At 47.9% G+C, this 13,183-nt stretch overlaps 1 protein-coding gene across 3 annotated transcripts; it reads right to left on the reverse strand.

The window, feature by feature from the left end:
- Positions 1–734: 734 nt before the first annotated feature.
- On the reverse strand, positions 735–7,578 carry LOC135324287 (hemogen-like). Of its 3 annotated transcripts, none has more exons than XM_064500228.1 (4): positions 7,353–7,578; positions 4,196–4,289; positions 2,422–2,760; positions 735–933 (listed from the first exon to the last, which is right to left on the reverse strand). In XM_064500228.1, exons 1-4 carry the CDS (start codon positions 7,432–7,434, stop codon positions 930–932), a joined length of 519 nt encoding a protein of 172 aa, XP_064356298.1. In that variant the 5' UTR covers positions 7,435–7,578; the 3' UTR covers positions 735–929. The 3 variants fall into 3 exon arrangements, with proteins under 3 accessions (XP_064356298.1, XP_064356296.1, XP_064356297.1); XM_064500226.1 differs by having other exon boundaries at positions 2,480–2,760; positions 7,353–7,557; XM_064500227.1 differs by having other exon boundaries at positions 2,480–2,760; positions 4,208–4,289; positions 7,353–7,553.
- Positions 7,579–13,183: the final 5,605 nt, after the last annotated feature.

The raw sequence follows: 13,183 nt of genomic DNA on the forward strand, positions 1-13,183 counted from the left end.
CAAGACCCAAAATCTATGAAGACAGAAAGGAAGACTTATTCCTTTATGACTTTGTGAAGAATCCTGAATCCCGGGTACACGACATTGAAAACTTGGCCTAAAAATGGGCCAGGGAGCTAGAGACATACCAGTTGCATGGAGTGGCCTACCCTTTTTGCCCCAAATGCCATTTTCCTATTAAAAGTGCCCTCAGTGTATGGTTCAGCCTGTTTCTGGCCTGTCACTCAGAGCCATATTTGACTGTCTTTCATTTGCATAAAGCAGTTCAGTGGGGTCTGAGCAAATTCAGTCAGGAGAAGACAAAAGCAAAACACTTTCTGAGCTGTCAGAAAGTGAGCTGGGTAACAGGAAGGAAAAATAAAGCATGCAAAAGACCTTCAGACTGAAGAGTAAGGCATAAGGGGCTGCAGGATTCAGTCCATGCAGAAATAAAGCTAAGCTGCACCGCTCCAGCCAGGTAAAACTCATGGTTCAACTCTGCGCCATGACTCACAGAGATTCCTGCCTTTTAGAAACCTGGATGAATAGCTGGTCCATGCACTTCAGTGGCAAACCAGTAGGACATCACACTTGACTTCTATTGGACCACCATACAAATGGGACAGCATACAGGCAGGGAGGGCAGGAGTGCATGTGAACTGTCCTTAGCATATAACTATCAAGGGACAACGTTTCTAAAAGTGACTGCATTTCCCTGTATTGTAGGCTAAAAGCAATGCAGGAAGGGGACAGGACAGGAGTGTTTGGTTTTATTGCTCACACAAAAACAGCTGATCTAAATCACTCTACAGCACTTAGAGTTTGACAGGCAGAAGACAAAACAAAAACATTAAAATAAAACTGGTGTGTAGTATTCATTATCCTGATTGTTTTCCAGACAAATGTTCAAAGCCTCTATTTCTGCTTCTGCTGGTCTTGGTGCATCCTCTTCATCTGTAAAACAGTCATAAGATCAAATCATTTCACATTGGACAGATCTTATGCCACCCCCCCCCCCCAACAGCTGTGCCATACTAAAGCCCCTGATTCTGGACTCCTGAGATGTGAAGTTATGGCTTCCTTTCTGGTTTTTAAAGGGCATCTCAATCCTCTGGGTTATGGGGAGAAGTTGGAGAGGGTGAAGCCCAATGGGTTCAGTGGCAGAAGACAAATAAATGTAACCCTGATGATTGTGATATTTTTAAGGTCTCATGGTTTGGAAACCAGATTTATGTGATGTGCCTAGGTCAGCATCTGGCCCCAAGTTGCAAAATGGTTGCTTGCCATGGGACAAAGCTGATACAAGCCTTATAGCAAGAGTTACAAGCCCCCCCCCCCCCCTTCCCTCCCACATGTGCACATGTACTGGAAAAGCAGAGTACTTGCAGAGCCCTGGCTCATAACCCCTGTTAGAGGTTCCTGAAACAGATCCTAAGAGGTTTTCCCAGCTCTGAAGAGATGCACATGCCCGGTTCCCACTGACTGCAAGAAGAAATGGACTCTTCTCCCCTCAAGCCAACTCTGGGAATCTCAGCCTAGGTCTCCAAATGGCTTCCTATGCCTTAAACAAAGAAGGCCAGATTGGAAGAGGATAGTGGTGAAAGCAGAATTCACTACATTCACCATGAAGCACTGTCACAACCAGGAGTTGACATGTGCTCTAGCAGGCACTTCCCAGGGCACACGCAGAGAAGTGCAAGTTCTGCCAGCCCATTATCAGTGAATGGATTACTCCTGAGCCCAGATGGCAATTTGCCATCCAAACAGGTTTGGTTCCCAGCATGGCTCAGCCTGAGGATCTGGTACTTTCCCTACTACTGCACCTGTTTTTCAGGTTGCATTGCTCTAACCCAGGGCTTGGCAGAGAAGTTAGGAGCATGGTTGCTCCCTGTCATGCTCAGCTAAGTCTGACCCACTGTCTTTAATTGTTCTGTTTCAGCTGGCAATGAAGCTGGGGCAGAAAATCATCTGCAAATGTGTAGGTTTGCTGTTGCTGGGTAGTGGAATGTAAAGATCCTCTGTCTGAACCAGTCTCCTTATACCATGAAGGTATGTGAGGGCACAGCTGCTTGTCCCCAGTGCAAGGAGCTCAATAAGCTCCAAGAAGCCGCACAGATGTCACTTTGGCCAAGGAGGTCTTTAGAATCTAGGATCACAGTCCAGATTCTGACTCCATGTCAATGATTCTACCAACACCAGTGTGCTTGTCTTGCTCTACATGACTTGGAGAGCAGCATCTGCCCCCCTTGCCATTGCACTCAATCCCAAATACCCCTTCACAGCTACACTGGACAGGTTTGGTGAGGTGGAGACCTGGGGCCCTCACCCTGCCAGGAGCTGGTTGTTGAGAAACTTGACAAGCTTGGAGCTGAAAGTCCTGAAGATCCTGTACAGCCAAGTGTCACCAGGATCCACCTTGAGAGAGAGATCCTAGATGCTCACCCCCAAAAAGGCTTCACCCACTGCTCACTGTGACCCCAGAGGTTCTCTGGTAGTTCACCTGTTGCATACAGGCTCCCCTCAGTTGACTCCTCCCTCACTGCTCCCTGCTGTGCCCCACTGAGGAGCTCTTGGATCATCATCATGGGTGGCTTTCCTTGGTGTTCTGGTACAGGTGGTTCCAGCTCAGCCGGTTCTTTCTCTGCTTCTCCTTCCTCCAACACTTCAGAATGAGGTTCTGGCTTGGGTTCGGGCTTAGGTTCAGCCTGAATAACTGGCCGACGGCCTCGTTCTCTCCCAGCTCCTCTGCCTCTCTTCTGCCGTTTGCTCTTCTCTTGCTCCCTGTCAGGATGTTTAACACAAGCAAAGGGTTGGGGATGGAGAAGAGGCCTTTCTCTCCCCCATCTGACATCTGGCTCCTTCCTGGGGTGCCCACACCCTCCTGACCAAATACCACTTTGCTAGGCCCCAGGCTGTGAGCACAACTCAGTTTATCCTGGCAGAACCTGTGCACGTGCAAGCAGAGACTGCTTCCTCCACCCCAGCCTCTCACACGAGCCCTGTGTGACAGATTCAGGCCATGGGAGCTTGGAGACTAGATTTGACCCAGCCTTGCTTTTCTGGGTGAGAATCACTTGTCTCCCAAAGTGCTACCTATGTAAAATGCCACAGTCCCTCTCCAGCTCCTTGCTCCCTGCCCAGAGCTCCAGTGGCTACCAAGAGTACGAACACATCTGCACATTTTAGCACACACACATTTGCAAATATTGAAGCTATTTCTAGGCTACCATTGACTTCAGCTTATGGGCAATGTGCCCTGGCCCCAACCATGGCAGGGCCAAGTAAGGACTGAGGAGGGGAGAGACGCACACACACAAGACCTGCACAGCATACAGGAGCAGGGCTGAGGTTTGGCTGGGAGTGGATGTGTGTGTAGTTGGGACCTATCCCACAGGAGCCAAATTTAGGTCTCAGGGATGGCTATCTCTGGGCTGGCCAGGGCAGGATCTCTTTGGGGAATGAAGGCTGGCTGTCAGGGGAACAGGTGCTGTCTCATGGTGTGAGGCTCTTGGAAGAGGGGGGACTGAATCTATCCAGGGTCTCCCAGGGAAAGTTTGGAGTACCTGCAGCTTCTCTACCCTGGCTGGATTCTCTGTTATGTAATTCAGATCCTGTCAGCAAGCATCTAACTCCCTTGGACAAAAGGACCAGCACAAGGCCCTAGCCAGAGAAGCTCTTTTTTGGAAGGGCTTGAAGAGAATGTGCAGACTGTTTGGACTCTGTGTGGTGGATGGGTTTCCTTAGTGGCTCAGTCACAGGGCTTGGAGCTTCAATGGAGACCTTTCCCAACAGAAGACACATGGGGCACACCTCAGCTCTGTCATCACACTCTTCCTTCCCTTAACCCAGTCCACATGCCTGCCTTCAGCCCTCATCCAGCCTGCCTGTGAACCTAATATTGCAGTTCTCCATAGCACCCACTCAAGGCTCCATGTTGGCCAGAGCAAGACAGGACATAAATTGCATCTCCTCCCTTGTGTTGGGCATGGGGACAGGCAGGGGGGAGACAGGAGTTGTTGCTACAAATACTCTTTGGCACCCACCTAGATCCCCAGGGGAACAGGACCAGGCTTTGCAGGACAAAAGCAGGGCTTTGTCAACAAAGGTCCTTACAGCCCTCTTCTGTTATCATGTGGGCACAGAGGTGCTGGGATACCATGCCTGGGCACAGACTAAGTGTAAAATAAAATGACTCTACAGTGTAAGCAAAATTTACCCCAGGACCCACTGAATTGAGTCTTTCTCCTGGGCTTCTGCTTTTCTTTTCTGGAGCAGCTCTCGGTCTCTCAAGCGGCGTGTGATGATGACATCTATGAGAATAAACTGATTATTAATGAGACATCCTGGGCAAAGAACAATTCAATCCCTCCCTGACCAGTGTCAGAGCCCTGCTTCAGGCAACCAGACTGATGGCTCTCTTAACAGAGTGGCTCTCAATACATAACAATTCAGGGCACTATATTTCTAGAACAACCACAGTGCGTTGAAGCATGGCTTGGAGCTATCAGCAAGTGATACTATCCAAAGAAACTGGGCACTGGTGCCATATATCACCCTAAGCTTCTAGCTGAAGTTTTCCTCCCACCACTGCTGCCTTTGGGTGACTCTTTTCCAATCTACTCATCACCATAGGGATCTGGGGCTTGAAAGAAGCACAGAGCAAGCACAAAGGCACCACAAAGTCCCTGAGTCACATGTCACTAGAGGCTGTGAGATAATTCTTTGTGTTTGCCCCATTCTTACACTCTTCCCCAGATATGCTTTATTGTCCACTGTCAGAGTCAGGACGCTGGGCTAGATGGACCAAAGGTACACAGATCCAGCAGAGCTTTTTTTATGCTAAGTCAACTGGTTCTACCATGAGAGAGACACTTCAGGACATTTCCCTGCTCTTTGTTGGCACATGGGGAGCTGCCAGTGTCTGTGATTCCTGAACCATTGCACTAACACCATCTTGTGCGTCATGTCCAGCAGAAAATCACCAGCAAGCAGGAGGACTGGTGGCCTTCTCAGAATGAGTCTCCCATGGAAGGCCTTGCCCTGCAGGACAGCAAGCCCTGCAACATGGGAACAGGTCTGTAAGTGTGGCTGAGCCAAAGGACATGGGCTTACTCATACACACATGCTTGTGTGTGTTACTAGATTGAGCCTTTTTTAAGAGCTGGTGGCCCAGATATGGAGCAGGACACAGACCAAGCACACACTGGTGGTGGGGAGGAAAATGGTCCCAGTGACTATGCAAGCAGCCCTGGGCTGGTCTGCAGCTATAAGGAGAACTATGGCAGGGCTAGAGAAAGATGGGATTCATCACACCTCATGCTAGAGGGTTCCAATGCAGACATTTCCATTTGGGCAAGACATATGTTTCCTGTAGTTACCAGAGAGAAAGGGGCACCTCTAGGACCCAAATCATCTGAGCTCTGTGAAATGCCCTCCTTGGGCCTAGATAATTGTGCCTATTTCACTGGATATGAAGGGCTCCAGATGGTCTCCTGAGATGGAGACATCTCAGCTACCTAGAGCTGGACAAATGAATCCTCTGGACTTCATTGAGGCCGGGACTGAACCCTGCTTTCCCATGTCCTGGCCCTACTAGTCATTATCCATGATCCAGTGGTAATAGGTCTTATGCCTTCTGATCCAATCAGACCTGAATTTTCCAGCTTGGACCCTGGCCTGTGATAATAAAGACGACCCAGCTTAGATCATGTAGCATAAGGTCATTCCCTTGAGACAAAGGGCACTGAGGGACTGTTCAGCAGGAATACTACCTCTCTGAAGCCTTTAAAGAGGGGGATCTTTCTATACATGCACCAAAGAGATCGCAGGAGCATTGATTTTCATCATTTCAAGTAGAGCTGTGCGATGAAAATTTGTGATTTTTTTTTTTTTCTCATGTCTAACTGGAATTTCCCTTGTTGCAACTTGTGCCCATTGCCTCTTGTCCTCCATTGTGCACCTCTGAGAGGAGGCTGGTGCTGTCATCTCTATAACCCCTCTTTAGGTAGTGGACAACTGCAATAAGATCTCTCCTCAGCCTTCTCTTCTCTAGGCTGAACAGACCCAGTTCTCTCAGCCTCTCCTCATAGGGCATGTGCTCCAGCCCCCTGACCAGCTTGGCCCTCCACTGCACTCACTCCAGTATGTCTATTTCTTTCTTGCACTGGGGGGGGAGGGAGAGGACTGAACACAGTATTCCAGATTTGGTCTCATGATAACAACAACAATAACCACCTTGATGTTCTATTATTGTCTATTATTGTCTATTATTGTCTTCTATTGTTCTTTTATTGTCATTAGTACAGTAATTCCTAGAGTCCTCTTTGTTATGAGCATGGTAGAGACATACAAGAGTAGACAGCTCCTCTCCCAAAGAACTTTCAATCTCACTGGACCAAAAAGAGAGGAGACAAGATGTAATATAGATGCAAAGGCCATGACACAGACTGTGCCAGAGCTTCTCAGTCATAGCAGTGGCTACCCAGGCATCTCAGCGCACCCAGAAGAGGTGTCAGCCTCCAAGAGAGAAAACATTGCATGAGAATTATAAAAAAATACAGCTGAGCAGCAAGCCCCCAAACAGGAAGCTGCTCCTCCACATGGAACAGTATCAGAGCTGGCAGGGGCACAGCTGGCAGGAAATAACTGTCATCCACATAGCAAAGGGTAGGAAACTGCCTGGGAAGATGTGTTTATGAGTCATAGTAGCAGGATTTACATAAGGCTCCAGTTAAGCTACTGAAGGACATAATCATTTACATATCTCCGTGCAGTCAAGATCATTTTTTCTCATTCAAAATGATTTGGGGGCTGCAAAAGCATTTTTTGCTGCATGCAATCAGTTGCCCTTCTAAGCCAGCCTAAGCAAATTATTTTTGCCTGGTTAGAAAAACCCCACTCGTTCATTTTTTACTGAACAAAGAGATCACTCCCATAGCTGTTTCAAAGCTTCCTGAGCATGTGTTTCCCATTGCCTGCTAGTGCTCAGCAGGAATGATTGTACAGAAACACCAGCAACTCAATACAAAATTATTTAACAGCAGTTGCAAAGATATAGAGATGCAACAAAAGCATTCCCCAAGCTAAAAGAACAAGACAGTATTGCCAGTATAAAAACTGACTGTATATTGGCAATAATCAGGGGATTTATGTGAGTTGAAAAGACTTTTGTAGGTGCTTCTGCCCTTCATGATCTCAAATACAACACTAAAAAGGACACCAAATTTTTCAGTTTAAACATCTCTCCTCCATCCCCCAAGCATCAGCTGGAAAACTCCTTTTTTTTTACAAGGCATTAGTAAGTGACAAGGATCTCTCCCCCCCCCCCCCAAAAAAAAAAAAAAAATTCAAGTTAGGATTGGTCTCAGCATTACCTTGCACTGTGTATTCCTCATGGGCTGTGGAGGGCAAGAGGGAAGGGTCCAAGTAAGCATGGTCTTTTCCTAAACTCTCCATTGATCTTCTCAGTTTTAAATAAAAAGCAGCTTAGTTCTTCAGGAAGGGCATACAGAGCTACTGGTGCTGCAGAAGGAGACCTTAAAAAAATACAGACTGCCCACCCAAAATAGCTTATCTGGCTGGGCCACTGGTAGGGTAATAATATTCTCCTTATCATGATGCAAAGGTGTGGAAGTCTGTGTCCAGGTCCTACTGCATGCCTACAAACCACGTTACTGCTTCTATACAGCAAGTTATTACTCTCCATATAGGAAGTTTACAGTTACTGCTGCTAAGTTGTGATTCAAGCCCCCTTCTGCTACATGGCAGGGCATGGTACTGTCTCGCTGCTGATTTTCAGAAGATGACACAGGGAGGTACTTTCAACCCTGAGGGACTTCTTGACTGAGGTATTGAATGGAACATAAGTGATTTGGAAGACTTCTGCATAGAACCACAGCAGATTGTACAATTGTAAGAACATTGGTGGGAAGGGGCTTCTGAAGGTATTTAGTCCAACCTCCTGCTCACAGTAGGACTATCACCAGCACTAGATCAGGGCAGCTGTGGCATTGTCCAGCCAAATCTTGCAAACCTCCAAAGATGGAGAGCCCCCTCCTCTGGTGACCTGTCCCAGGGCTGCACAACCCACCTGGGGAAGAAAAGAAGGAAGCCAGAAAAAGACTCCAGATAATTGATTCCTTGGGTCAAGGATTTCAAGATGACCAGTTGGCCCTGTCCCCAGTGGATCACCCACAAGCCTATGAGTAAAGTACTTCTCTTATGAAGCAGGCCTACAAGGGGGAGCACTAGTAAATCCAGTGGGAAGAACCAGATGGGATTATTGCTCTCATAGAAAGATATACTTTAGCCCCCCCCCCCCCCAGTTGGCTCTTGCAAGACAAGATACAAACTGCCCACCGCAGCCCCAGACCAGTACAGCATGTGGGCTCATGCAGAGTCACTGTAGGACCATCTTTGGGGGCAGTATAGGCCACATGGGAAATTTGAGATTAATACAGCAGCTTGGGACTCAGGAACTTGAGATCCTAGTCCCTGCTCTGCTACTGCATAGCTGGGAGCATCTGGGTCAGTCTACCTCAGTTTCCCACATGTAAGACAGAGTGGGAATTCTGGCTTTCTTTGTAAAGAAGCCTACCCATACTTTGACCTCACAGGCCCAGCTTTATCCTCATGCAAGGATAAAGCAGGAAAGCTTAAGACTATACACATGTATAAAAGTTCTGTTGGACTGGAGTGTGTCACCCCTTGGGGGTCCAGTTTCTAATACTCTCAATACTAAAGTATTTGGGATACTGCTTTTATCAGTGCTCCTCTCCCCATGATACTCAACTTGTGGCAGAGGAGCCCTGTGACATGGCCTCCCTATCCAGGTCCTCTGGGAATTGCCCCATGATTTGTGACATGGACAATCCTGTCTCCTTGCACAGTCCCAGAACTAGTGCTGGATGAAACAGTTTCGGGGCAGGGGAACAACTGGCCTACCTTGAGCCTTTTCTCATGACCTTTTTTCTGCCTCTAGGTCCCTGAAATCCTCAGTGCACATTCCTGTTCCTCTCTTGCTTATCCATGGTGCTACCTGCCCCCCCCCCCCCCCCCCCGGGGCTCCTCCCGTGTCTGATGCAGATTACACAATACCTCCAGAGAGGTGGGATAGGTTTAACAGGATGATGCCAGTGAAGTTGATATGGGAAAACTCTGATACAGGAAGGGTGGGCTAGAGGGTGAATGGTGCATGAAGACATGTTGCTTCCAAGCTGTTCCTGGGGGGAGGCTCTCGCACCTCAGTCACAAGTGAAGGGGAAGCATCCTCCTTCAGCCAGTGCTGGCAAAGGGTGGGTGCTCCAGTGCCACATGATGCTGTCATGGCTGCACAGCTGTGCAGACCCCCCCCCAACACACACCCCTAGTAGAGTACCTGAAAACCATGATGCAGGGAATTTTCTGCCACAGGGAATCCCTCACAAGGAGGGGGGGCACACAGCTGAAGGTGCTTGCGGGAAGGGCTTGAAATACTATGGGTTTGTAGGGTCAGTTGTAGGTGATATGAAATGTGGAAGAAGGGAGGGGAGGAAGGGGAATCCCCAGGTATTTCAGTGCACCTTGGGATCCAGGTCCATGCAGATTCATCTACATGAGTCACTTGATGAGTGCTAAGGGGTTACGATTCTCACAGTGGCACATATAGCTGTAGGGAAGCTTGTGTGTCCATGGTGGATCTGTCTGTCTCCGTTGCTTTGGGTAGCACAGGAGCTGGTGAACTGTGACTCTGCTGCTGAGCAACTGCATCTGTTCCTGCCATAGCTCAACTCAACTTTTTGCGCGTGCGTGTGCACGTGCGCGCACACACACACACACACACACACAGGAGAAAGAAGTACGTCATTAATCCAAAGCCTGGTGAGGTCTGATAAATGACTCCTGACTCAGCAAAATATTACTAGATGACACTGCAGAGTTGGTACTGTGAACAGTTATCCCCATCCAGCCAATTCACACAGCAATTTCTAGCAGGGTAGAAACCAATAAAACCATAAAGACCATCTATAAAAGAAAGGGTGGCTGTGGCTTGGGGGTCTCCATGGTTTCTGGCCAGATCTTTAGAGGTGCTTAAAGGGGTACACAGGCTTTAAAACCCTACTGAGCCTCTGCCTGCATCTCTTGGTGCCTAGATCCCTGTCAAAATTTGGCTCTCACGTGAATTGTTTTAAACCCCAATGGAGAGATTTTACCATCTCCCTGGGAAGACCTAGGTGATGGATAATAGCCTGGAAATTATGGGCCTCATAGTCTAATTTGAATTGTCTGTGCTCTAAAGTGAAGAATGTGTGACAGACTTGCCTGATACAACAGTGGTGCTGGGTGTGCTTTAGCACCTCTATTCCTCCCCTGTGCCCCCCTCTCCACCTGCCAAGCACCAGCGATACAATGTTCTCTTCTCCTCTGAGCTCAGCACCAGACTCAGTCAATGTGTGGGAAATCTCTGCACCTCTTCTGCTGTTGGGGGGGGGGGGGGGGGCGGATGACAGTTCCCTCCAGAATTTGGGCAAGGGGGTTTAAACTTTATAACCAGGCTCAGTTGCATAAAATGTCATGGTTTGGCTAGATTTGACGGATCTTTGGCAATTTACGCCATACCATTCCAGGCTCTGCTTTACAATCACACCCTCCTACACTACCACCACCACCTTTACAATTCAGCTAACCCCAGGCCATATCAACTGGCATTTCTAGCTTCCCTGGCCAGGGAATAAAAGTCACTCAGCCAAGCATCTGTCTGGGACTTCAAACACAGTGATTGCTACAACTTTGGGAGTGTCATTGCCACCTTGTAGAGCTGCTCAGTAGAACATCCTGGCTTCTGGCATACTTTCTCGTGATGCCTGGTCCCCTCTGCTCCTTTCTCTGCCCAAACATGAGAGGAACATTTTGCCCAAGTGACAACTGGACCAAGGGCTGGATATTGCCACTAGGCATGTTTCCTGGCTCTGCCAAAGCTGCTATCATGGCTGACTCAGCAACACCAGGCTTGGGATCTGTGTATAAATCAGAGTGTTTTATGAACTTTGCTGGTATTTCTGCTTTCCCACTGCTTGGAGCTGCCACAGCTGGAGGAGAAAACAGGCAGCAAGGTGATACCCAGAGACATGCTTATCTCTCCCTATAGAGTCACAGGGACAGCCCTGACCCAAATTTATCTAGGGAGGCAGTGTGAGTGCCCAAGAAAGCAACATGGTTATCTCTCCCAGCAGACGAGGATGCGGCTTCTTCCAGTTTTCTCCTTTCCTAATAAGGACAGGGAAGCAATCCACAGGCTTTTCCATTCCTCCCTAACTCAGGAGGCTGGAGATGACTCAGCTGAGCATAATACAATTCTTTGGGGGAAGGTGCCTTCCAGCAGCTCCATGTAATAAATTGCTGCACCTGTATAAGCACCTATCCCCCCCACCTGCCTTGACCAAAGCATCTTTTTTTTTTTAATAAGAAAGAAAACAGATGTATAAATTCAGTAGGCAAAAATACACATGCAAGCAAAACTCTCCTCCTATACTCCAGCAGAAGGGTCTGTATAGCCAGGGCAATATGTTTCCTTTGCTACAGATCAGTGAGTTATAGGGGGTCTTGCTACTGACTAGCTGCTTCCTGAGTCTCCCTGAAGTTGGCCAGCCACAGACTTGCCAGACTCAGGCTCTCTGGATCCAGATGTTCCATACTCCATAGTAGCACTAGACTTCTCTATTTGCTTCTCCCCAAGGCAACCCCCTTGGATTGTCACCCAGATTTTATCAGTGTAAAAGAAATAGGTAAATCCGCTTGTCAGGACTGTGGTAGTGTTACAAGGAGCAGTTTTTAAACTCCATAGACCTAGGCCCAACTTGATCCAAATTCAGCTCAGCATGGAGTCTTTTGCCAGTCACAGACATCTCCCTGGTTTCCTCTTCCCCCCACCCCCAAGTTCCCAGAGAGGGAGGAGGAGCAGGTGTCCTCAAATTCATTGAGATGAAAGGACAGTGTTATCACTAAGCCTACCCATGCTTTGACCTCACAGGCCCAGCCCACAAGTACATGTTTTAGTACTGCTGTTTCTGAATAAACACTCCATATTGCACTGGGTGCATGCAGTTTTCTTCAGCTCTTTTTATTGTTTCTTTCCTAACCTCTTTAAACAAATATACACAGCCCTCAGGAATACACAGTGACTGTGGTGGCTTGCTGTTAAATTGCTGTGCTGCTCTGTATACACAGCTTGTACTGCATGTCTCCGCACAGAGGTGAGAAGTTGTTGCCTTCTTTCCAGGTGAAGGGAGGGGGGCTGCTACCCTCCATGCCATGCCGGGGCTAACCCTGTGGCACAGAGCAGAGACAGAGCTCTCTCAAATACATCCTGCCTGTAGAGCCAAGTGAACAATCGATTACGTAAAGAGCGCTTAGAGTAGACAAAGCTGGGGAGACAAGATCAGTGATGATTGATTGGGTTTTCACATCTGCATTCACTGTGGAATTGTTTGGGGACAATCCCACACCGAAGCCCTTCTTTGGGGGGGGGGGGGGGGAAATGACACGACACATGTCATCTGAAGTTGTCCTTAAAAGGAAACACGGGACAAACCAACACCACCAAAATAACAAATTTCCAGGACCAGATGATGGTCTAATCTCTCACTCAATACCTGGGGACTGGAAGGTGGCAAATGCAATGTCAATTTTTTAAGAGAGCCCCAGAAGGACATGAATATCCTTAAGCCTGTCTGCACCAGACAAATCAGTAGACAATGTATTAACAGAAGTAGTGGACACATGGATAAATAGGATATATTTGACACTGTGCAGTTCTGGTCCTCTCCTCTTTAGAAGTGGAAAAGGTTCAGAGAAGGGCAACAAAGATGATTAAAGGTCTAGACTGGCTCCTAGACAAGGAGCAACTACTCAGACTAGGACTCTTCAGCCTGGATAAAACTATTAAGGGAATGTAAAGAGAAACAATTGTTCACTATCTCAAAAGTTCAAACCAGAGGCATTGAAGGAAGCCAATGGATGGTAGCTTCAAAACAGAGAAAGGAAGTTGTTCATTGCAGTGTGTAGTTACCTGTAGAACTCCTTGATGCAGTTGTGGTAGATGCTAGCAGCTGATGGGGCTCCAGACAGCAACTAGACCAACTGGACCATGGAAGGAATTTTAATACCAGCAACCACCTCTGATCCAGAAAATTGTTGGTGTTCTGAAGAGCTGTCCCTACCTACTTGC

The sequence above is a fragment of the Dromaius novaehollandiae genome, chromosome W (genome assembly GCF_036370855.1).
Source record: "Dromaius novaehollandiae isolate bDroNov1 chromosome W, bDroNov1.hap1, whole genome shotgun sequence".
Lineage (NCBI taxonomy): Eukaryota > Metazoa > Chordata > Aves > Casuariiformes > Dromaiidae > Dromaius > Dromaius novaehollandiae.

Bases quoted from the DNA above. Each gene is read 5' to 3' on its own strand.
- LOC135324287 (XM_064500226.1), bottom strand. From the start codon at position 7,434: ATGGAGAGTTTAGGAAAAGACCATGCTTACTTGGACCCTTCCCTCTTG. The intron at 4,290-7,352 runs GTAATGCTGAGA...TTATTCTCATAG, and splicing joins TGAGGAATACACAGTGCAAG to ATGTCATCATCACACGCCGC. The intron at 2,761-4,195 runs GTAAATTTTGCT...ACATCCTGACAG, and splicing joins TCAATTCAGTGGGTCCTGGG to GGAGCAAGAGAAGAGCAAAC.